General features: G+C 58.2%; 1 protein-coding gene across 11 annotated transcripts in view; it reads right to left on the bottom strand.

The window, feature by feature from the left end:
• Nucleotides 1–24,102, bottom strand: part of Kcnq1 (potassium voltage-gated channel subfamily Q member 1) — a 293,896-nt gene that overhangs the window by 62,535 nt on the left and 207,259 nt on the right. For 7 of the 11 annotated variants that reach the window (XR_013437356.1, XM_078045362.1, XM_078045365.1 and 4 more), the window contains exons 12-15: nt 6,944–7,019; nt 4,168–4,262; nt 3,418–3,464; nt 2,688–2,749 (exon numbers count right to left, since the gene is read on the bottom strand). Coding sequence is in view for 10 of the 11 variants with exons in the window: in XM_078045362.1 (XP_077901488.1) it covers nt 2,688–2,749; nt 3,418–3,464; nt 4,168–4,262; nt 6,944–7,019 (280 nt within the window). In the remaining variant the exon portion in view is untranslated. The remainder of the gene's footprint in view (nt 1–2,687; nt 2,750–3,417; nt 3,465–4,167; nt 4,263–6,943; nt 7,020–24,102) is intronic. The other 4 variants (XM_078045366.1, XM_078045367.1, XM_078045363.1 and 1 more) reach the window with 2 other exon arrangements.

The raw sequence follows: 24,102 nt of genomic DNA, 5'->3' as shown, positions 1-24,102 counted from the left end.
AGCCTGGAGGGTCAGGACAGCGGTAGGGGAGGACAGGGACCAGGGAGGGGGTGTCCTGGAGGATGAGTGGGGCTCTGGGTAGGACCAAGCAGGGCTTCCAGCAGGGCCCAGTTCTTGGGCAAGAAGCGAGTCTGGGGGGGCTTCTCCCTGGGGCAGGTCCCTGACCAGCAGTAAGGGAGGAGGGGCCCTTGAGATGGCCTGAACAAGCTGGTCTCCCTGTCCTCCTGAGAGTGGGGACCAGCCCTCTCAGGCCCACTTCAGAGCTAAGGAGCTGAGCCTTGACCCCGGCCCCGCAGCCAGCTGGGTGGGGTGGGGATGGGGGAAGGCCTTGGGGGGAAGGTCCAGGAGCTCCTGCTGGGGTTGGACAGGCTGGCTGGCACCGGCTCTGCTGTGGACCCACCGGGCTCTGAGGGATTTCCTGTCCCCTACATCCGAGGTCAGCAGGATTGCGCTTGAGTTGTTTATGGTCCTGATGACTGCATTGATAACTGCGATAATGTGGGGCCCAGGCCATGCCACTGTGCCCTCTGGGCCCAGCAAAGCCCTTTCCCAGGGTCTGTCCCCACGGGGGACAGCGGGTACCAGGGGGACAGTGGTCACTGGCTGGGGATGGGCTGGGCAGGCTGCCATCAGCTGAGCCAACATGGGCTGGTTGCTGCCTCTGCTCTGGCCGGTGCACCTCTGCCAGCCCCGTGACAGACAGCTGGGGTCCCAGTCAGGCCCTGGGAAGGGCCGGGTTCTGGGCACAACAGGGGTGCTGCTTGCTACCTGGGAAGCCCCAGGCAGGGGATGACCCTCAGACCTGATGAGCCCTGGGACGGGGGCCACGCAGAGCGGTGCCTGTGGGGCCCGCTGCGGGATCTCCCAGCAGCCCTGGCCCAGAGCCGCATGCTGAGGCGGGGGGCTCTGAGACTCACCCCAGCTTGGCGCCTCAACCTGGCTCCCAGGGATCAGGGACTCCAGGTCTGCACCCGAGGCAGCACGCCCTCACCTTAGCCCACCCCCGGCCCTTGGTCCACCTAGGGCTTCATGCTCAGACCCCAGCAGGCTCAGGCCTGGGGAGGCAGACTTCCCAGGAGATGCTGTCTGCCACCCATGGTCACTCCCAGAGGACACCGGGCCCTTTGGCCAGGTGCCCCGAGCAGGATGCCCAGGCTGGTAGCCTTTCCCTGGCTCCGTCATGGCTCCCTCTGATGCGCTTGGCTCAGCTCTACGCAGAGCCCCTGTGCAGAGGGAGAGCCAAGGCCAGGCCCGGCTCCCAGATGGCTCCTAGCCTCTGAGCCTGACCCTAGTGAGACCTTCACCTGTGGACTTTGGTTCCTGTCCTGCCAGATGGGGCCATCTCCTGCTGGGCCAGCTACCTGGAAAAGGCCACAGGACCACCCCAGTCAGGCCTGAGCTGCTCCAGCAGGGCTCAGGTGTTGGGGATGTACAGCTCAGCAGGCCAGGCCAGGAGCAAGGGTCCCAGTGGGTACTGAAGCCTGGGCCTCCCTCTCCCTCTGTGATCCCATTTACCTCTTGGGGTCCCAAGGCCTCCCTGGGCCAGGGGCAGCTTGTACCAGGTGGGGAGTGGACAGACTGCCGGCCCCAGGGCCCAGGAGTGGGCAGGGCAGGATGGAGAGCGTCCTGCGTGGGCTGCACCCTGCCCCACCTGCTCAACTGTAGCCTGGATTGGGAGTAGGCTAGAGCCTGTTGTTGCCAAGGCAACGGAGCAACCGTGCTCCCTGCCCAACCAAAATTCCTCTATTTTTAGCTTCTCAGTTACTTTCAGATAAAATCCATGTAGACAGACGAGCTCTCTGGCAAGATAACAGCCCGCCTCAAACCACAGAGACTTCAAAGTGGAGCCGCAGGGGGGCCGTGGCCTGAGAAAGGCCCTCCTGCAGCCCAGAACCTCCTGTGGCTCCCGGGCCGCCCTGCAGAGAGGCTAGGTGACAGACCGAGTCTGGTAGGCCGAAGTGTCCCCATGACCTGCCCCATGTGGGACCTGGCACCCGGGAGCACACCCAGGCCCTGTGCTCCACTCGAACACCCTATTCCCAGTTAGGACCCTACCGTGGGAACTGAAGGTGGCCTAGGTGGGGGCCAGGAGAGCCCACCATTCCATCCTGAGCTGACCCCGCCTTCGCACCGCCGGGTCCAGGATAAGCCAAAGATGCCCCCACCTCTAAACCTGCCTCAGCTGGGTTCTCCCGTGCCCTGCCCAGAGTGGAGGCTCCAGGCAGCTGGAGCCAGGGGACAGCAGGTACCAGGCAGCTCCCGCCACCCCTCCACTTAGGACACCCCACGGAGGCTCTTGGAGCACAAAGTCAACTTCGGAGGTGCAGGAGAGAGCAGGGTTACGGTGATGGGCCAGCAGGTCGACCCTGTACTCTCTCCCCGCTGCTCAGGGCAGAGGCAGGGCCACAGGCCTGGGACGAGGCAGAAGCAGCAGCCTGAGGAATCCTCCTCCCCGAGGGCACGCGGGCTGCCAAGGGGCAGCGCACGGTGGGCCCGCCCTGCCCACCTACCCAGGATGCGGTTCTCATGAACTCTAGGAGGGGTTGGTGGGCACAGGCTGCCGCTTGCCAGGAAAGATGCTTCAAGTGAGCGTGGAGGGGGGAGGGGATGGCACAGCCACAACCAGCCCAAGTCCTGAATGCACACGTCGCAGTGATGCCTGGCCCAGGGCCCAGCGGGCGGCCTACCTTGTCTTCCACCCGGTTCAGGCGGGCGCCGAGGGTGTTGCTGCCGCGGTCCTTGCTCTTTTCTACGGGGTGAAGCATGGGAGTCAGGGAGGCGGATCACCAGGTAGGGCAGGTCCCTCCCCACTGCCTCAGGGAGCAGCGGGTGGGTAGCAGAGGGCCAGAGGCCTGAGCCCAGGAGAACGTCACTTAGAGCCCTCGGTGGAGGGCACAGGCTGGTGTGGAGGGAGGGCAGTGCCGCCATGGCCCCCAGCTCCATCCTGCCCCCCAGTTCCACGACCTCCATGAGGCCTTGCACGGGGGCTGCCGGGCGGGTGTGTGCCGTCTGCCACGCAGACCCGTGACTCCAGACCCCATGGGGCCGGGGACGCCTGCCGGCTCAGTGGCACCCCAGCTCCTGTGTGAGGTCCTATTTGAACTGGGCTAGGGCCACCCTGAGGAACAGGCCTCGCCCTGTCCCCCTGGTGACAGCTCCATCCTTCCAGGACCCCCTCTGAAGAGTGGCCCTCGGAGCAGGTGTCCACACCAGACCCTGCTGTCAGTGCCCAGAGCTCGTCATGTGAAGGACCCAGGTGGGTTGTCACATGACCAGAAAGTTCCTGGGTGAAGTGTGCCCAGGGCCACTTGGCACAGGGTGCCTTCCTGCCTCTCCGGCTCCCGGCCTTGAGCCTGTTCTGGCTGAGGGAGCGTCTGGAGGGGCTGCCACATCCAGGGGCTTGAAGCACGAACCCACCTGAGACAGGGATGAACAGGGAGGGCTTTCCGATGGACTGGTCCAGCCTGGGAGGGAAGGAGACGGAGACCAGCTCACACTTGGCCCAGGTACCACGTGGATGCCCAGTGGGGGTGTGGCGGATGTGCCCAGCAAAACGACATGCCACCCGCCCACACTGGACACTCAAAGACCCCGCCCATAGGCCTGCCAGGCGGCTTCTGAGCCCCCAGAGACACATGTGCCCGAGAGCCTGGCGGGAGGCTCAGAGAGGAGGGCAGCAGCTGGTCATCTCGTAGACTCCCACCCTGGGGGGGCGGGTGGGTCAGTGACAGGGGCCCTGAACCCTGGCCCCATTGGCGACTGGGGGCGATCCATTCTCCCAACTGGGCCTGTAACCCGGCGAGTGAGGTTCCCAGGGTAGCCCACTGGTCTAAACCCGTGCTGGTCCCCAAGGACTACGCTGCTCCCATGGGACAGGATCCAAGCCAGAAACCCAGAATGTGGCGACTCGTAGCTGTCAGGTCCCCAGCTCCAGTCCCAGGGGTAGGCCGACCCGCGGGTGGTCAGACCCAGGGAGGGAGAGACCCGGGATGGAGGAGACCCCGGGGGAGCAGGTGTCCTGGGGAGAACTCAAGTCTCTTCCCTCCCTGGGACCAGCCAAGGGAACAGGCCTTGTTCACTGTGAGGCGAGGGCAGGGCCGGCTGGGGCGAGACTCACATGGTGGCGACCCCCCAGGTCCCGTGTTCCCGCCACCCCTCTGTGCCCACCTTCTCTGCAGCTCTTTGATGCGCACCATGAGGTTGAGGTGGCCTTGAGAGTACTGCTCGATGACATCCCGCACATCGTAGGGCTTCCTTGCTTGCTGCAGGCCAGAAAGACACGCGTCACATCCCCTCGTGTCCCATGGGGGGACTCTAGGCAGACCCCCGTCCTGCACATGCTCAGCAGCAAAAAACTGCACTTGGGTGTAGGCTCGTGATGCGGCCCTGGGCTTTGGCTTCTCTTTCTGTAAGGGGGTGGCTAAGCCTGGCTCTGTCCTTCTGTAAGAGGGGGGCTCAGCCCTCTCCTTTCTCTGCGAGGTGAGACACTAAGTTTTGTTCCCTGTAAGATGAGTGCTGGGCCTTGTTCTTCTTTTCTGGAGGATGGGATGCTGAGCTCTACCTTGCTCTGCCTGACAGGGAGGGAAGGAGAGTGGACAAGACGTGGGGGTAGAAAGTCCAGGGAACTCGGAACCGGTACCTTGCCAGAGACAGCGGGGCTGTGGCTGAGCCCAGGGCCTAGGCCTCTCCCTAGCACACAATGATGGTGACTTTGAGTGGAGCGGCCAGCTGAGAGCCTCTCCCTGGTGTGCTGGGGCGGGGGTGGGGGTGGGGTGAGTGGGGGATGGGGGGCCCGGGGACTGCTCCGTCCAGTGCTCCGGGTATTGCAGGTCTGGTCCTGGGCTGGGTGGGTCACTGTGCTTGTGCCCAGCCTGCTGGGGGCCGTTGGGCTACCATGTCTAGGTGTGTGTGCAAATGTGTGTCAGGAGCTTCTGCAGAGACATGTGCAGCCGGAGAGCAGGAGGGGGCAGGGCAGTGTGCAGGGCGGCAATGCCCTGCTGGCTGCCTGTGGCCAGCAGCATCCCAGGCTGCTGAGGCTTATCTTGGAGCTGCTGAGCTCCCGCCAGGGTCTGCTCAGGGTCTGTGAGGCCTCTGTCAAGTGGCTGCCTGGGGCCTGGCTGGAGAGACCACCTCAGGTTCTCTCCAGATCTCATGTCCCCTGGCTGCAGCAGGAGCCAGAGATAGGCCGACCTGTCCAGACAGACCGACAGTGGACGGGGGCATGCAAGGCGAGCTCCAGGGGCTAAGAGCCCTGGCTCCACAGGCCAGACACAGGGGCGGCTGGCTGGGGGCTTATCGGCTGCCAGGCAGGCAGGGGCGTCAACGGCCACTCCTGCAACTGGAGGCCAGCCGGGGTAGGTGGGATGCAGGTGGGCAAACCGCTGATGGGGGAGTAGAGGTATTCCCAGGACTGGCACGGCTGAGGCAGCCCTGGAGCCCCCAAGCTCCCCTGTCCAGAGCTCCTCCTGTCCCTGCGTTGCTCCTCGTGCCTGGAGGCTCCGGCCTGAGAACCAGCCTTCAGAGGGAGCCCCAGGCCCCACCCTTGCCCAGGAGCCCTGTCCTGCAAAGGTCCTCCTGCTGCCTGGTTGATCCAAGGCTCCCAGGGCCGAGGGTGGCAGTGAGAAGCGGAGAGCTGAGGTGGGGTCTCCCAGCTGCTCTGGAAGATTCTTGGGCCACTATAAGGACCTGGGCCTGTGTCCCGAGGCAGAAAAGGGGTCCCAGGGCCTGGAGGGCAGTGCAGGGCTCTTGGCCTGTCCTCTGGGCCCTGTACCTAGGCCACCACGTAGTTTTCTTGCCTGGGTCACAATGATGGGCCTGCAAGAGCCACTGTAGATGACCGCCTCATCTCAGGTGGACCTTCCTGGGAACCATGAGGGTCCACATGCTCTGCTGGATGTCCCCAGGAAGCCCAGTGCCCACCCCAGCACGGCCCCACAATCCCAAGTAGGTCTTGGGCTATTCTGGGCTGGGGGCCTACCTTGTCCCCACCGAGGCCCACTTTCTCAGGCTGGGGACCTCGACTGCCCTGGTAGAATCCTTTGTGTCATCAAGGTGAAATTGGCAGCTCTAGCTGTCACTACCCAGCTGCTGCCTGGCAGGGGTGACACACCTGGCCATTCCTTTGCTCTTGGGGGACTGTCCTGTCTGCCCCTGACCTCCAAGGGACTTCCTGCAGCCTGTTCTCACCTCTGGTGCCCTGCGTGAGCTCCCACCCCAGCAGTCAGGACTGAGGGCCCTCTGTGCGGGTGCCAGGGTAGGGGATCCACACGGCATTGCCACACCTCATCCGAGGGCCTCCATCTCCCCAGACATCGCTGGGCAGACCTCCAATGCTGGCTGGGAGTGGGCTCTCTTCATCTATCGGGATGACAGAAGCCAGCCTGCCCCCAGCTGCATTCTCGAGGGACACCCCCACCCCAGGGAGGCTGGCAGCCCAGAGCTGCAGGCCTACCCAGCTGGGAGACCCGCTCACAGAGCAGGGCAGGACTCCCGCCTTCCCCAGACCTGCACAGGAGGGCCTGGGTGTGGAGAAGGTTCTGGGGTCCTTCCCAGGTGGTGTGGGGCAGGTTCTGCCATCTCTGGGTCACTCTAATGATCACCACCTGTCCCTTGCTAAGGCAGTCTTGTATGACCCACAGAGGACAAGTAGAGTGAGCCCACGTGGTGCCACCTTCCAGTCAGTGATGACGGAGGCCGTGTGGGCGCCCACAGGTGCCCAGGCCAGGCCTCAGCAGAGGTGTCCTGGGCCAGGCCTTCTGTGGTGTGGGAAAGGGCTTCCCAGGGACAGGGTGCGGGTGATGGTCCTGCATGGCCCTGCCCGTGCAGCTGGCAGGGGGAGACCCTGGCAGCCCCCACTGTGGGCAGGAGAGAGTACGAGGGGCTGGTGCTACTGCAGCGGCTGCCTGGGGCAGGCCGAGGGCAGACAGCTGGGCACCGGACTCACCTGGAACTTCTTCTTGGCCACAAAGTACTGCATGCGTCGAATGACCTTGATGGTGGCCCGATGGTGCTCCCGGAGCCTGTGGTGGGGAGTGGAGAGGAGGGGTGAGCAGCCACCTCTGCTGGTCATCCTGGCCACCCTGTGAGAGGTGCCAGTGGCCCTGCTGCCCACAGACAGACGCCCCAGAAACCAGGAGAGTGTTCAGGTCCTGGGGCTCGAGGGGAGGCAGGGGACAGGGTTCTGGAACAGGAGTGGGTTCACCTCCCTGGGAATGGGAGCAGGGCCCTTTCCGTTGGTCCTTCAGAAGTGGTGGAGTCGGGGCCTGGGGTTTGAAGGCCTGGGCCTCCGGCTCACAGCACAGTAAGGAAGACTCCCCCCAGGAGGCCGTGTGGGTGGCACAAGCACCCGAGGCCCAGGACCCCTGCCGGTGGCCATGCTACCAGCTGCACTAGCCGGCAGGCGCTCGGAGAAGCCGAGACAAGCCAGGAAGAAGCATTGCCCCCGCACCGGGCCGCTCTGCACGGGGCACAGCGTGGGTCTGCTCCTAAAGTGCCTTCTAGAAACGAGGTCTCTTCAAGAAACACCAGGGGAAAGAGAAACTCGAGGTGTGACACAGAAGTGCACAAGGAAGGAGACACCAAGGTGGAGGTCACCGGAGCTTCCTTTCGTCCACAAGGCTCACGCCTGACCAGCCCTCCTGCTGGGCCTTTACGGTGATGACCAGAGTACACCGTGCCATAGCAACCGGCCGTTGAAGGCTTTTAGAGAATGCAGGACTCAGAGGGCCAGGATCCCAGCAGGAGGGGACACAGGCTGAGGTGAGCCCACACTCAGGCTGCGTGTCCTCCTCATCAGGGGAAATCATTGCACGCAGGACACCCGGGCTACTCAGCTGAGAGGAGACCGGTGGAGTCCAGGGCCGCCAAGTTGCCAGGAGAGGAGCAGACAAGACCCTCGTGGGCAGGCCACAAGCTGTTTCCCTGGAGCCCTCCGAGAACTCCTGGTCTGTCGTGGGGGTGAGGTTTGGAGAAGCAGAGAGAGAGCCAAGCAGAGACCTCCCCAGGCTCGTGTCTCGGGATTCAGATGGACTCACAGACCCCCATACCCTCAGTCAAGCCTCCGCTGTCTCAGCCCTGACGGGAGCAAACTGCCCTGAGCAGCCTGTTCTTGCACACCAGGAGAGAATCCTGCAGAGGTCAACATCACCAGGGCTTTCCATCTGCTTTCCATACACGAAGGATTGAAAGTCAAGGGAAAAAACAGACCTTAGAAATAGATCTGAAGTCATGGCCACGAAGAAGCCTTGTCGCTCCTTCCGACGAGAGATGGAGTCTGCTTCCCTACGACTCTGGACCGGCTTTGTGACTGAACGTGACTGTCAGAGTTGTGGGAAACTCGTGCTGTGTGTCACTCACATGCTGTGTGAGCAAGCCTGAGCTCCGTGGTTGGGGGAGCCTCGTGGAGAAGAGAGGTGCCCCAGCCAACAGCCACGGCACCTACCCGTAGACGGGAGAGATGCTGTCTTGGACCATCCAGCACCAAGCAGGCTGCCAGATGACTGTAGCTGCCTGAGTCACCCCGAGCAACGCTGGCAGAACCACCTCCCAGTTGAGCCAAGTCCAAATTCCTCACCCACAGAGTTGTAAGCAAAGAAAACAATTGTGTGAAACCACTATATTTATCTGTGGTTTGTGATGTAGCAACAGATAACTGATAGAGAAATTAGGATTGGTGATTTTGATCTCTTGAAACACATGGCATTGATTTTGGATCCAGGCGCTGTGCAGGGACAAGAGGCGGATCACAAGACGTGGGCCTGGTGATGAGAGTTACAGGCTTCCCCTGTAACTGGGCGAGACCTCTAGGTGTCTCCAAGGGGTGAATGAACTTTGCACTGAAGAGGAACGTGAAGACCGTGGGCGGAGGGGCAGACTGCAGTGGGTTAAGGATGGGTACAGAGTCTTGGCGATTCCTCCACTGAGCGCTCGAGTCATTTCCGCCATGGACCATTTGCTTGGGCTTTGTCCTCGAGAGGCCTTGTGGTTTCATTGACCCCCTTACAATGCTGCTGCCTCTCGGAGAAGTCTGAGTTAGCCTGCTGGAAAAGCCACGGGAAGGAGAGCCGGGGTGCCCTGACTGACAGCCGGGCGCTCCAGACATGTGAGGCGGAAGCCACCAGCTGCCCATGGCAAGCCCCAGCAAGCCCACCAGCTGAGCAGCCCAAACCACTGACCCACAGACTCAGGAGCAAATAGCTGCTTGTGGTTCGCTTCTGAGTTCTTAGAGAGCTTTAAAATAACCTTGACAAATAGGCTCAAGAAAACCGACGAGGAGATGGGGAATTTCAGCAGAGATAAAAACTATACACACATAGCAAAATGGAAATTCTAGAACAGAAAGGGCAAGAAAGGAACCGAGAATGCAGTTGGTGGGTCACTCGGAGGGGCAGTGCAGTAGAAGAGCTGCCCACAAATCAGAGGGAAGTGGCAATGGAGCATGGAGAGAAAACAGAGATGGAGAGAGAGGTGGAGCCAATGAGAAAGAGGGTAAGATGGTAGACGGCACGCATTGTACATGGTCAACATCCCAGCTAGGATCCTCAGGTCAGAGGAAAAGCAACCATAGAAATGCGATTGAAAATCAGAAACCCAAAGATTGATGGTAAGACGATAGAAAAAAATATATATATATATCCTAGTACAGCTGAATGGAAAGAGGTATCCATGAACTAGCATCAGGCCAAGTAGACCTTAAGCATTCCTAGAGATAAAGAAGAGGAGTTCACAACTGTAAACGTGTCAAGTCAGCAGAAGAGATCAACTCTGTCTGCACACATCTATAAACAGGACCCTAGAACATAGAAAGCAAGGCAGCAAAACAAAGAGATGAAACAGAAAGTCCTCCGCCACGCCCCACCGCGACTGCCAGAGAAGCACCGACCCAAAGGGGGGACCTGTGAAGTAGTGACCCCCGCAACGGAAGGCCACACAGGCCTCCCGAGAGCACAGAGAGCACTGATCCAGAGACCAGACCCAGGGCGTGACAAGCTGGTGCCCACCCACTTCTAGGAACTGAGCATATTCTCCAGCCACTGTGAAGTGAAACTAGAAATCAGTGGAAAAAATACATCCACGGAACTAGAAAATCCCCAAGCAAGTCAAAGAAGTAGAAGATTGTTTTAACCGAATAATGAAAACCTAGGAGATACCAAGGAGCATAATTGATGGAATAAAAAATGGACATTCTATGGAGGAGAATTCGGTCAGAATTTGCTTCTTTGAAGAGGCTAAAAAATGGAAAAAGTTTTAGCAAGGTTGATAGAGCCTGTGATGTCAGGGCTTGAAAATGGAGTAGGGACGGTGGATCCAGGGAGATTGGAAAGCCTATGAGGAGCCTGTGAACAAGAGTCATCTTGGTGAATCAGATAAAACAGATTCATTCATCAGAACCACAGTCTGCACAAAGAAAACAGGAGAAATAAACATATCGATTACCCAATATTAATTAAACTGGGAATTTTAACCATCTTCCGACACAGAGAGCTCAGTCTTGATGACGGTCAGTGGGCTTTTCCACACAGCTAAGGAAGAAATCCCACCAGTTTGACCCGAATCTCCTCAGAAGGTCTTTATGAGGCAGTGTGGCCTTGATGTCCACGTCTGACAAGGGTGTTGGGGAAAGAGAACTCAGGGTGGATCCCTCCCAAGAACCAGATGCCCATGTCCCAGACTGAGCCAGGTGCGCCAGGTCCCTTCAAGGTTGGAATCAACAGCTCACTGCATCAGCACAATCGGGAAGAACCTAGAATCCACTTGAAAGATGCAAAAAAGCATCTGGTAAAACTTGAGACCCGTTCTTGATGGAAACCACAAGTCTCCACGCACCAGGAGCAGAAGGAAACGCACGATCTAAACAAACAAGAAAGCCAGGAGCAGAAGAAACGGAGACAAACAGACGGACCGACCCAGCCCTGAGCACACATCCCCCTTCACGTCAGAGGGCTGGGCACCTGGCTCCTGGGACAGGGAGAAGGCGAGGATGTGGCGCTTGCTGCTTATTGAACGTTGGCAAGAAAGTCCTGACCCACGTGTCAAGGTGAGGAACGGAGTCCGGGTGAGGGCGGCCCAGGGAAGAGCAGAACTGCCATTGTTTGGAAATGTTGCAATCAGGTGGGAACAGTACACAGGGATCCTCGGATTAACAGATGGATTTAACCAGGATTCTGGTTTCAAGGATCATCTATAACAATCAGTTACTTTTCTCTTTGCCGGTAACAAACAAATAGAACATGAAACCAAAAGAAATCAATTATGGCAGTAAAATACCTAAGACATCCTTCTATTTAAAGATGAGCTTGACCTCTGTTCTGAGAGGCACCGAAGCCCAGGGGGAAGTTAACCAAGACTCCTGGAGGCACGTGAGGTGCTCGAGGGGAAGGACACGCACCTCAAGGTGACCTCCCGGTGCCAGGGATGGGTTCTGCTCGACTTCAGACTGTTTTTGTGACTCTGCTGATCCTGAAATATTTTCGAAAAGAATTTGAAGAACAACAAAACTGGAAGATGCAGCCCCAGAATCGAAGACTCTGTCGGGTGGGGGGCGCTCGGGCGGGGGGCGCCCAGCAGCACGGCACGTGCACACACAGGAAGGGGAGGAGAGAAGAAGGGACAGATCTCTGCAGACGGCGTGGTGCTGGCAGGGGACCAAATGCGGTGAGGGGACGGGGCAGCACCTTCAGAGGCTCACCATGCAGGTGGCCCTTGGCCTCACCACCTGGGCTGCTGCGGCCGAGGGCAGGAGAGCTCTGGGCACCTGCAGGGCGACGAGGACCCCAGAGCCCACCCCACGCCAGGACGCGGTGAAGTCGGGGCCTGGACAGGACGGCAGGGGAAGGCGTGTGCCACCCACAGGACCCCAAGGGCTCTCCAACGCAGGCCAGAGCACGAACTTTAAGAGAAAAGCTCTTGACCAATTAGAGCCCGGGGATTCCTGCCGCCTGATCCTAGGCCTGACCTGCCCAGGGGCCTCGCTCCATCTCTGTCACCCCAACCCGCTCACTCGGAGGTCTCCACAGACCCTTCACTGCAAAGGGTCCTCCTGGGCTGGGGCTAGGGCTTTGGGAGACTCTGCGTGACTACCAAGGACAGGGCATGGCCCTCAACTGGTGACAACATCCAGGGCTTCTCTCAAAGGACCAAGTGACCACCCCAGGAACCTGCAGACACCCCTGTGCCACTCTCTAGAACAGGCAGGAGCCTACGCAGCCACACAGCCCTGACCTGGCCAGGCCAGAGAGCCAGGGCTCCCGAGTGCCTGTCCCTGCCCCAGCTCTGCTCGGCCGTGGTGTGGGCTGGCCACCACTCTGGGACAGCCCTGGCTGCCTGGCCTCCTTGCTCGACAGACTCTTTGGTCTCAGAGGAAAATGCCTGTCTGACCCTTTCACAGGAGTGTGCTCCTTCTCTCCACACCGAGTGTGCCCGGGAAGGCGGCCAAGTGTCCCTTCCTGGAAATTCTGACACAGGAGTAGGCTAGTGGGGATGGGGGCAGGACCCAGGCCTTGGCTTGATGAGCCCTCAGGTAATGGGGCCTGGGTGCTCCAGGTGGGCACGTACCTGCCCAAGGTGGGCCACTCTCTGGGCTTTTGATTTCTGCTTCTTCTGAAGGGGAGGACCCACGACCCTCCCAGCTGGAGAGAGTCTTGGGAAGGGCAGGGGGTCCTGGACATTCTGGGGAGGGAAGGGATGCTGCCTGGGGAGGTAGCAGCCACCTGGCCCTGGGGCTGGGCCACTGGGTGTCAGCTCCTGAGTCACTCATCTTCACTCATGCACTGATGGTCATGCGTCCTCTGACTTACGTCTCACCTGTTCATTCATTAATTCACGCACTCAGTCATTCATCTCCGGCTGCTTCAACTGCTCACGTGTGCAGCTGCTCCTCACCACTCTGCCCACCCCACTCCTTCACATTAGGCACTGGCTGGGCACACAGCCCTAGCTGGGCTGTCTTGGGGGCCGAGCCCAAGGGTTCCAGAAGGACCCTTATTTCTAGATGGGTAAAATTCCAAGCCAGGAGTCCCGTACTGCCCAGGGGAGCTGGGCACTCTCTGGCCACCCAAGAGCCACAGTCTATGTACACTGCAGCGAGAGCCATCTAGTGTTGAGGGCCACAGCCGAGTCAGGATGACGCATGGCATTTTTGCCAGAACAGAGTGGTTGAGAAGTGACGCCAGCAAGCCACTGAGATGATGAGGGCTATGTTAAGCTGTGTATTCAATTGTATATTATACCCCTGCTGTCCGCCTTGGCCTGCTACTTTGGAGTTCTCCCGGGGATTCCTGGGGAGTTCGCGTTGGTTGGGGAAGTGCCCGAGGAGGGATTTCCGGTTGGAGGTGGTGCATCGGGGAGAAGGCCGGGTGGGTGGCGTTCGCAGAAGCTCGGAAATAAAGTTTGTTCCTGTTTCAGTGGCTCGTGGTTCATGCCCAGCCAGACTGCAGCAATCTAGCTCCATGAGCCTCCATCAAAGTGTTTTTGCATCTTGTCTTAAAGTTTTCTTTGTCATATTTGTGTGGGCCTATTTCTGAGTTCTCAGTTCTGTTTCATTGATCTGTGATTATCTCTCCACCAATAATACCACACTATCTTGATTCCTTACTGTTCAATAGGCCTTAAAAATTGGTGACCTTGCTGGATGCAAAATTACAGTGGTGTGTAATCCCAGCCATTAGGAGGCTGAGGCAGGAGGGTTGCAAGTTTGAGGCCAAAGTGAGACCCTATCTCAAAATAAAAAATAAAAAGGCTGAGGATATAGATCAGTGTGTAAGCACCCCTGGGTTCAGTCCCCAGTACCAAAACGAAACAAAAAAAAACCCCAAATAACAACAAAACCCCAAACCCCAATTGCAATCTCTCTCACTTAATCTTTCTTTTTCAAAATTGTTTTAGTTATCCTAGAATTCGTGCCTCTTCATATACATATTAGAATGAGTTTTTCCATGTCTATAAAAAAATCCTTGCTTGGATTTTGTTAGGAATTTTGTTGATTTACAGGCCGTCCTGGGGGGAGTCACGATTTTCGCCATTTTGATTCTTTTAATCCACGACCATGGAATGCCCCTCTGGTTATGGAGGCCTTCCTTGGCGGCTTTCATTGGCGTGTTGTGATTTTTAGCACACGGTTTTATACATGTTTTGTTGGAGTTACATTTCAATAGTTAATTTTTTTTTTGAGACGGCACTTTGCGATGTTGCCCAGGCTGTCATCAGACTCATGATCCTTCTATCTTAGCCTCCCAGGTAGCTGGGATCGTAGGTGCAGCCAGCACATCTGGCTGATCACATGCTGTATACATCTGAATGACTTTTTGTGCCCAGGAGGAGCCCAGGGTCTCATGCATGCCAGGCAAGCACGAGGTTTGATGAATAATGCGATTCGGGTCTGCTCTAAGTGTGTCAGTCTCTTCCTTGGCATGGCATTGCCAACACTCGCCCACGTGGCTAACTGCCGCCCTGTCTTAGCTGGTGTGAACTCTGTGCCCTCCCTCCTGCTGGTGCTGTGAACGGACTTGGGATGCTCCTTCTGTCCCCTCTGGGTTGTTCGGGTGCCAGTCTCCTGTGGGTGAATTCTGAGACACACCGTTGCTGGTTGTGGGTATGCCACCCTTGCAAAGTGAGTGTTGGTGGCAGCCTTGCTCCTAGTTGGTGGAGACAGTCCTAGTGTTCGTTGTCTGTAGGAAGGGCAACATGCTCCGGCCATTTGGTGGAGAACCATTCAGACTTAAGAAAGAATGAGGAGTTGGGCTGGGGTGGTAGTTCAGTGGTCGAGTGCTCGCCATGCATGCATGAGGCACTGGGTTCCATCCTCAGCACCACATAAAAGCAAACTAATGTATCCACCTAAAACTAAAGATACATAAATAAATAAATATTAAAAAACAACATCTCCAGCTCCATTCATTCACTCATTTATAAAAAAAAAAAAAAGAAAGAAAGAATGAAGTGCTAGCATAGGCTACAACGTGGATGAACCTTGGAAACATCGCTCTAGGTGGAGGGCGCCAATCATGGAAGACCACATATTGTAGGATTCCATTCATTTGGAAATGTCCTGAACATGCAAATCCATAGAAATGGAGAGGATTCCCTAGGGTTGGGGTTAGGGGAATGGGAAATGATTGCTGATGGGTGCAGAGTTGCTTTTGATGAAAGTGTTCTAAATTTAGTAGTGACCGTTCGCACAAGGGTGTGGCTGACCCTCCAAGATGGTTCCTGAGAGCAGAATTGTTCAGAGGGAAGGTATACAGCTGGGGAGACGGACAGGCCCCGTAGAGAGGGTAAGGAGAGTGGGCAGGGAGCTTTGAGCCTCCCTGGACTGCCTGGGGACACCTGTTCATTCCAGGAGGGATTGCTTCCCAGGGCCACTCAGGAACCCAGGCAGGCCACCTGCAGAGCATCTCTCCTTCCAGGGCAGGTCTGGTACCTCTTAGCTTCCCATCTGGCCCAGCCTCATCCCTTCCAACCATCCCTTAGGGTACGGCTGACAGAGGGATTTCTGAGGGTCAAATCACAGATCCCGTGACCCAGCCACCCATTTCAAATCCCTACCACTGTCCCTACCACTGTCCCAATAGCATCCATGCTCTCAGGGTGGCTTTCCTGAATCTTCAGGCTGGGCCCAAATGGAGCAGAAAGATGAGCCGAGCTACTTGGGAGGATTCCGAGTTCTGGGAGGATTCTGAGTCAATGCGTTATCTCATCACATGTGACACTGAACACGTACAGTCCCTGTGTCTTTGCCAGATGGTTTTCACTTCAGCCATTCCCGAGTGACAGTGACCCTGGGCTGGCCCCAAGCCCAGGCTGGCCAGCACAGCCACTGCTTTTGCGGCCATAAAATTCTGCAGGATCTCAGGAGTAGGTGGCTGGTGTGGACAGTGCAAAGCGACTTACACCCCAGAATCAGGTGCAGGGATCGATTCCCCAACGTGGAGAACACCACAGTCTAGATGTTCTGTGACCCTCCGGAACTCATGCTGAAACCAGGGACAGAATGGTCGAGTCGGAGCGTTTACAGGCCTCAAGTGTTCCTCTGTGGAAGCAGCCACATCCCCAGGGCAGTGGTGCCGGGGTGGGATCTTGGGAAGACCCTTAGGCCATGAGGAGCAGTCCTTACCAATGGGATTAGAGCCTTTATAACAGAAGCCCCAGGGAGTTCTCAGCTCCGTTGACCCCTCCACCATCTGAGGCGACCTAGCGGGCGCCATCTTGGAGCATTCACCACTTCGCGCTGAATCTGCCCCTCCTTCAGCTGCGTTCCCAGTGTCCTGAACAATGAGTTCTGCTTATAAATCGCCCAGCCTGAGGAATTTCGTCACGGCAGCCCAAGTGGACTCAGATGACCAGTATATTTTGTTGGAACCCCCAGAGACCACAAGGTACAGACCAGATAAGTAGCTACTTAATCCCACTCCACTCAGTGCCGTCCCTACTAACTCCACCTAACTCCCTCGACTTAGATCACCTCCATTAAACCTAACCTAGCTAAACTCAGTGAATTCCACATGGTTCCGTTCAGCGTGACTCAGGTTGGCTCACGTCAAACTCAGCACAAGGAAACTCCAAAGCTGTTGCTGGGAAGAGTTGAATGTGGGATGAGGATGAAGGGACCCAGGTGCGTTGAGGATGCTCTGAGCGTGTGGCCGAGCATGCCGTAAACCCCCGACACAGAGGGGTCAAGGTAGCAGCAGAGTTTGCTGAAAGCAGAACGGCATCTTAGAAGACACCCGTGGGCCCCTCTGTGAGCTTCGGATGGGGCCTGCCATGCCCTGGGTTTTAAGAGGGCAGACTTGAATGGTTCACGCTCCAGAGCAGCCCTAAGGCCATCACAGAGCCCCCAAGTGAGCCACATCCACATCATCCTAGCTTCTGGGGACACTGAGAAGGGAGAGGTCATGGAAAGAGAAGTTGGACCCAGGAGGTGGGACCCTGGCCGCTGGTGGGGTCACCTAGGCCCTGTCTAGATTACCTTTGCCAGTCGATCCTTGGGGATGGGAAAGATAAATGTGGTGACCCTAGGACAATCAGGAACAGTCCAGTTTCCAGAAAGCACCTCAAATCACTAATCTTAGACAAGAGTGTGGAAGAGAGTAGTGGCCAGGCAAAGGCCACGCCTAGGTTCCCCAGTGGCCCAACTGGTGTGTGATGGACACTCATCAAGCCATTCCATTCCCTTCTCTAGGAGGGACATGTTGTAAGATCCTCAGTGGATGCCTGACACCATGGGTCTCACCAAACCTTCTGAGAACTTATCATGCACGGTGATGGCAACTTTTGCAGTTCTGGGAAGAACAGTGAAAGTCTCCTTACCCATCTGCACACACAGAAGCCTCATCTGACTAGATCTTAGCAACTCAGCACACAACTTTTTCCTTTTCCTTGTTAAGTAGAGAATTTTCACCTAAAGAAAGCACATTACAGCTTCTCTTTGGGCACATCCGAATGGTCAGCATCACTTCTTTTGTGCTTTGGGACCACTGAGTTAAACACAAGCACTTGAAACCTTGCTCAGTCTCTGAAATGAGATGGTTGCTAAGTAACTTACAGGCACATAGCATATACAGTGTGGAAACACTGGGCAGAGGGATGATTCATGTCCCTGGCAAGACAGAGGGGAATAGCACGGATTTCATCACACTACTGAAATAGCAAGCAATTCAAAATGTATGAATTGTTTATTTCTAGATTTTTTCATTTCATATTTTTGACCATGGTTGGTGTAACTGAATTGTAGAAAGCTAAACCTTGGAGACAAAAAGCGGGTAACAGGAATCACTCGATGATAGTTCTAGGGAACATTTTAAAGAACTAGACTGTGTGTAGCAAGCACCTACCCAAGGAGCCCGAAACCACGTGGGTGTGGAAAGGTAGAGACAGGAGACGGTACACTGAGTGTGAAGCAGAGACCTAGTCACAAGAAGGCTGTTTGTGGAAGGCCTGTTTGAGCCGTAGTAAGCAGGTGTGGCCGTGTAACCCAGAGAGGCTCAGCACAATTCCTGCCAGAGCAGGGTACCAGGAGACATCAGCCACCAGGACAGAATCACAAGAACACCACCAGCAGCCAGCCACCCGGACTGTGGCCCTGGGCCTCATCTTTGGTGAGCATGATTCGCCCTCATGCGCACAGGGAGAGGAACCGGGGCAGGACAGAGCTCAGGCTCCAAGAGGCCAACCTCCTGGGCGGTGGTGGCCTTTCTCTGGGTGCAGGGACCGCAGCCTCACCCGCCTCTGTCCTTGCTCACCCTCTGTCCCATGCAGGTCCTAGCAGGAGGAGGATGGCGGCCTCTGTCTAAGAAGGGTGTTGGTGAGGGCTCACTGGGGATGGCAACTCTCTCAGAACAGTGGCCAATTTGCAAGGGGAGGACATTCCACTGGGAACTCGGACCCTTGGAGGTGAGCTCTAGGTGCCCCCGTGTCAACAGGACTCAAATCCTCACGTCAGAGGAAGGGGCTGCTTGGAGGAGCACCATGGGATGGATGCCCACTTTGGGCATCTGCTCAGTCCTCATCTCCCTCTCCCGGTGGACCCCCCGCCCCTCTCCCAAATGTGCCGTCCCTTTCCTTCCAACAACCCTGGGCTTCTCCTGAAGTGGGGGTGGAGATGAGAGAGCCCCGTGCTGTGCCTTGGCTGGTTCTGGCAGATTCTTTGAGCTTTGGAGGCCTCAGGAGCTCAAGGGCCCAGAAAGGAAGCCAGCAGGCGTGGATGGGGACCGCTTTCACTCTGACAAGGAGGTGGCCTCAGGGAGAAGGATGCAGGACAGCCAGACATGCCCGGGCAGCTCCGGGCTTTGGAGATTATTGGCTCTCAAGGAAGCCTGTGGCTGGGGCCTCCCTGGGGCGCGGGGAGCACGGGTGCCCCAAGTCTGGCGGGTGGCCTGACAGTCCGAGGCAGCCTGTGCAGAGGGGCTGGGAAGGAACCAGCAAAGAAACGCATCTTTGTCCGGGCTTTGTCCCGGGAGGGGCTGGCACGCAGACAGAGGGAAAGAGCCGGCGAGGTTGGGGTGTAAGCAGGCGCTGGGGAGGACCCCATTTAAATCCTGGGGAGATTATGAGGACGTTTGTTGCAGGCTGTCAGCCCTCATTAAGTTAATGGAACCGGCGAGTTGGCTGGCTTCCAGCGCGCCGGAGAAAGAAAACAAGAAAAGTGTTTTCAGCGAAAGAGCCAAGAGATCCCGTTTCTCTCAGCAGCCCCGGGAGATTACGAGCCATCAGTAATGGCCTCACCAAAATGACTTATTGGGAACTTGTTGATTAAAACAAGGGAGAGAAAACCCCTAATGTCTAAGAAGAATTACATGGGCTTCTTACTGGTCTTCGTCTAGAAAAGTGATTTGTGAGCATTTCCTTCCAAAAGCTTTGTGAATTATAAAGCAACCCGTCCCGGCCAGGGCCCCTGCAGCCGCCTGGGTTACAGGCAGGAGAGGAAAAGACACAGAGCTAAAGGGGGTCCCTGCAGAATTGGGGTGCAGGGCATCAGAAACCGGTCGGGCACTGCTTCCACGGCCCCAGGGAAGGCTCTCTGGGGGCCCAAGGAGGGGTCCCTCCAGGGCACAGGGCAAGCGCCTGAGGCTTGGTCACAGGGGAGGTCCCTGGCCCCCTTTCCAGCCCCGCTAAGTGGGAAGGAAAGCTCTGGGGGGTGGGCACTTCTGCCACGAGGCGCTGAGGACGGGACTCCTTGCAAGGGCCGTCCTGGAGCACCTTGTTAGGTGCCTGCTTCCCCTCCCCGATGGATTCCCTAATCTGCCAGGTCACCTACAAGCCCAATAGCTGTCCCTCCAACTCCCGAGGCCTTGGCCCTGGGCCGAGGGCCCCATCCTGTTCCAGCCCTGTCTTTCCCCTCGACACCTGGCATTCCTCAACCTGCCCAGCTGTGGACCGGGTCTCTGGGCCCACCAGACCTCAGGTGGGGGCTCCTCTAGGTCCCGCCCCAGCCCCAGGTTCCTACAAGATGCCCCTGAGCCCCAGGCCCCCTCCCAGCCTCTTGGCCCGTCTTCCTTCCGTTTTCCATGCATTTACACAACACGTGTCCCGGACTCAGTTGTTCCGGTCCCTGTACTTTAAGAGACGTGTCTTAACTCTGTCACCTTCTTGTGCAAATAAGGATGCTTAGGGCCCAGAGAGGCTCGGTCACTGGCCCAGGGTCATGCAGCCTGGAACGGGTACGGTTGACTCGCCTTCAGAGCTACTGCCCTAGCTGGAGCTCATTCCAGGCCACGGAGTTCCGTGCTCCCGACCCCAACCAGGCCTCCAGCCCCCCTCCGTCCACGTCTTTCACGCCTTACGGCGCCTGTACCCCTGCTGGCCATGGCCAGCGAGCCCTGTTCCACACATAGCATGCACCCACTCTTCCTGAGTCAGGTGGAGGAGCTGGGCCGGAGTCCTGTGGGACCCGGCCCTGTCTCGGGAGGCCCCACCAGGTTCCCCAGGCTTCTTTCACCCAGGAATGGCAGAGGGCTTGTCGCCATGGCTGCTCCCTCCCTTGCTGCAGAGGTCTCGCCCACCCACCCTCACCGCATCCTGAGTAGCTCATGTCTGGTAACACGGGGGACCCAGAGCTGCCCTCCAGGCCATGGTCCACAGGGTGACGACTGTAGAGGGCTGTGGCCGCTCACGGGGCCAGGGGCAGCCCTGCACGCATGGTGGCTGATGGAGGGGCAGAGACCCACAACTGGGGTCCCACTCACCTGGCCAGATCACCCCCCAAGCTCATGTGGGGGTAGAGAAAGGCCTAGCCTGTTCCCCTCCTGCACAGATGGCCTTGAGGCCCAGAGAGGGAGGGGCCGAGGCAGCCGGGGGGCTCAGCTCTGTGACCGAGCCAGGCCTGCTGCAGAGAGTGAGGGTCCCCCTGTGGACTTTGGGCAGCCTCTGAGAGGCCCACACCTCCAGCCGGGTGTGGGGTCCCAGCCCCTCCCTGGATCTCCTTGCCAGGCACGTTCCACTGCAGATGCTCACCTCCACGTGTCTCCTGGCCACGGGCCCAGAGGGAGGGAGGTGGTGCCGTCCCTGCCTCAGGATGCTAAGGGGCCCTGCCCGGGGACCCACGGCCACACAGACCAGGTCCCACAGCTAGCCCACGGCACAGCATTCCCCCAACACACACAACCCCCTCACGCCTGTGAACGGGACGCCCACACCCTGGAATTCACACATCTGGCCCCTCTGTGGCCTCACCAGGGAAGGTGTGAGGGACACGCTGACCCAACCTGAGCTTGTGAGGAGGGACTTTCTATGCCCTCTCATAAGAACTGGGGTCACACAGGACCCGGCCAGGCCCCTGCCTGACTTGGGGGCTGGGGATGAGAGTGAGGTTCTTTCTCTGCCTGGTCCTGGGCCTCCCTGGGGCCCATGTCCATGAGGGAAGAGCTGGCCTCCTGCCCAGTCCTGGGCCCTGCCCTTCCCCAGGGCAGAGTGTGGGTGTGACGTGGATTCCTGCGAATCAGATATTGTTTTCAGAACCCTGGGCCCGAGCAGTCTTCCCGGAGTGTCCTTCTGTCGGCGGGGGAAGCAGGCAGTTCCTGGTTTATTTCCAACATGACTTGCTCGGAGCCCAGGGGATTGTTTTGAAAGGACAACATTATTGTTCCTCATCTGCAAAGCTGGGGGAAGCCAGATCCCCAGCCCTGGCCGCCTCACCTGCTCCAGCCAGTCCCCCGGCTCACCCCCTGCCCAGGACCTTCCTTCTGGTCTCTGGACGCCCTGCCCCCCACAGCCCCCCGTGCAGATACCCCACCCGCTCTGGCTTCAGCTCCCCTTCCCCACATCCTGCCTGTCCACCCCTCCCCCTCGGACCCTGGCCCTTCCGCAGGAAGCCTGCCTGCGTGTCCACTCCCTGCAGCCGTGCTCCCTGCCCCTGGGGCACCTGGGAAAGACGGCGCTGGGGCCTCCGGGGGCAGAGAATCTCCAGGATCTGCTTTTCTCAGGGGTGCCGGGGCTGCTGCCGCCCAGACGGGCAGGGACAGAGCATTGGCTGCTCGGGTGCGGGCGGCCCACTGGGCAGGAGGAACACAGAGCTGGGCAAGGCCCTCGGGGCAGCACGGGCCCCCCGCCTCTCCCTCCTCCCGAAGGGAAGGAGAGGTTAATAAACCAATTACTTTGGGCAACGAAGCAAAATAAGTCCCATTAAAGTAATTAATGTCCTTCGCACAGTCCCCATTGGAGAAGACTAATAAATTGGGCTTTGTCACCGTCCGGTCATTTCTTTCCAAGGCGTTTCTTCATCCCCCTCCAGCAGCACAGTTTAAGGCTCTGTTAATACTTTTAAGACGGGCTCAATGCCAGACTAATTAGATTTGCATTTCCACCAGGGGCCAGGCTGGGCGCGGATGTGCCCAATGAGAGAGGCCCCGGGAGCCCTCGGGGCCCCGGGGACAGCACCCGCCTTTGAGAAGGGGCCATGTGTGGATTCCCACGCTGCCTGGGGCGGTGGCCTGCTCCCCTGTCTGCCTGTTCAGCTTCCCTGTCCCGGGAAACAGAGGCCAGGGCTTTGATCAGGCCTCGGCCAGACCTCCTCCCGGGGGTCCCTTCCTGTGCTGCCCCCACGGGGCCCACCCGGCTCAACAGAGCCATCCATGTCTGGGGTCTCTCCAGGGGCCCAGAACCAAGTCCTGGTGGGTTCTAGGAGGGCGGTGCAGAGAGGGAGGGAGAGCTGCTTCAGCCGCCAGGTCAGGGGCAGCGTCTCAGTGCTGAGAAGTGTTGACAGTGGGGACCCTGCATGGGGGTAACGAGAAGGGCACTTTTTCTCTGGGGTTCTCCCCAGAACCACAGCCTCCTTCTAGCTCTGAGAAAACGCCAGGCAAATTCAACTCAGGGGTTCCCCGTGGTGCCCTTGACCAGTCCTCCTCAAAACTGCTCAGGTCATCAATAAAAAATGAACTCTCCTAACCAAGAGGAGCCTCAGGAGGCAGGACCACATGTCGGGTGGGTCCTGGGACAGAAACGGCTCCAGAGGGAAATGGAGGGACCCAAGACAGCATGGCTTCAGTGGACCCTGGCGTGCCACCGGGCTGGACAGTCGTGAGGAGTGCAGGACGCCTGCCAACGTGTGGTGCTGGTGACGGGAATGCCGGCGAGGACGTGGGGACTCTGCTGCCTTCAAGACTCTGTACCTCTACAAGCCTCCCCCAACAAGAGTTTATTTAAAATAAACATGGATTCAGGGTGCTGAGAGATGACGGGTGGCAGAAGAGGGCCCCCAGCTCAGGCCTCCTTCCCCTGAGCAGGCAGGACCCCAGTAAGTCCCTGCAGCCATCACAGGGAGCCCCCAGCTCTGCGGGGCGCTGAAGCCAGGTGGAAGGACACCCCTGGGTCCCTGGGGCCTCCCCTACTTCTGCCCCTGAAGACCTGAGTTGTGTAAGGCAAGCAAGGAATTCAGGAGGTGGCGCAGGACAGGGGCTCCCCCTGGGCACAGTGGCCACTGGGCTGTCTCTCCTCCCTCTAAGACTTAGCAGGCCTCCGTAGCCACAGCCTCCTAGACGCCCCCTGGGTGTGACAGTCCTGAGTCCTGCCCGGGTGGGGGTGTGGGGAGGCAGCTCTGCATGGAGCTCTACCTTGCTCTAACACACCAGGACTCCATCTGGATCCTGCTCCGCCTCCCGCTCTTAGGGATAGGTACCTTGGCTTGGCCTTGTCAATAGGACCTCGTGAGCCCAGGTGGCACCAGGACCAGTCAAGGACACATACAAATAAGCTCCCAGAGAGGTGCCGGGGAGCCTCAAGCCCACTCACGTCACTGAACGTGAGTGTGGGCCTCGGGGCTCCAAGGGCATAGTCCAGGGGGGTCAGGAATAAGCAGGGTCAAGGTCTGAACGAGTCAGCTAGAAGCACCAGGAAGAGCACAGCAGAGATGCCTGCGGCCAGGAAGGGACAGGAGAGAGGTGGCTGGGCAGGAAAGCTGTCCCAGTGATGCCGCAGGTCCAGCTGAGCTCTGAACACCAGCTAAGCGTCAGCGTGCGAGCGCATTCGTCAGGCAGCGACTGCCTGATGCCAGCAGGGTACAAGAGGTGTGACAACAGGCAAAGGATGGGCGTGGCCGCATACCACCCCACCCCAAGGACGCCCAGAGCCATCTAGCCCACCCTGTGCACATCTACTTCTGAACTTCCTCTATCATGT

Source organism: Ictidomys tridecemlineatus, chromosome 4, assembly GCF_052094955.1.
Source record: "Ictidomys tridecemlineatus isolate mIctTri1 chromosome 4, mIctTri1.hap1, whole genome shotgun sequence".
In the NCBI taxonomy this organism is placed as follows: domain Eukaryota; kingdom Metazoa; phylum Chordata; class Mammalia; order Rodentia; family Sciuridae; genus Ictidomys; species Ictidomys tridecemlineatus.
This window is presented reverse-complemented; position numbering and strand designations above follow the sequence as displayed.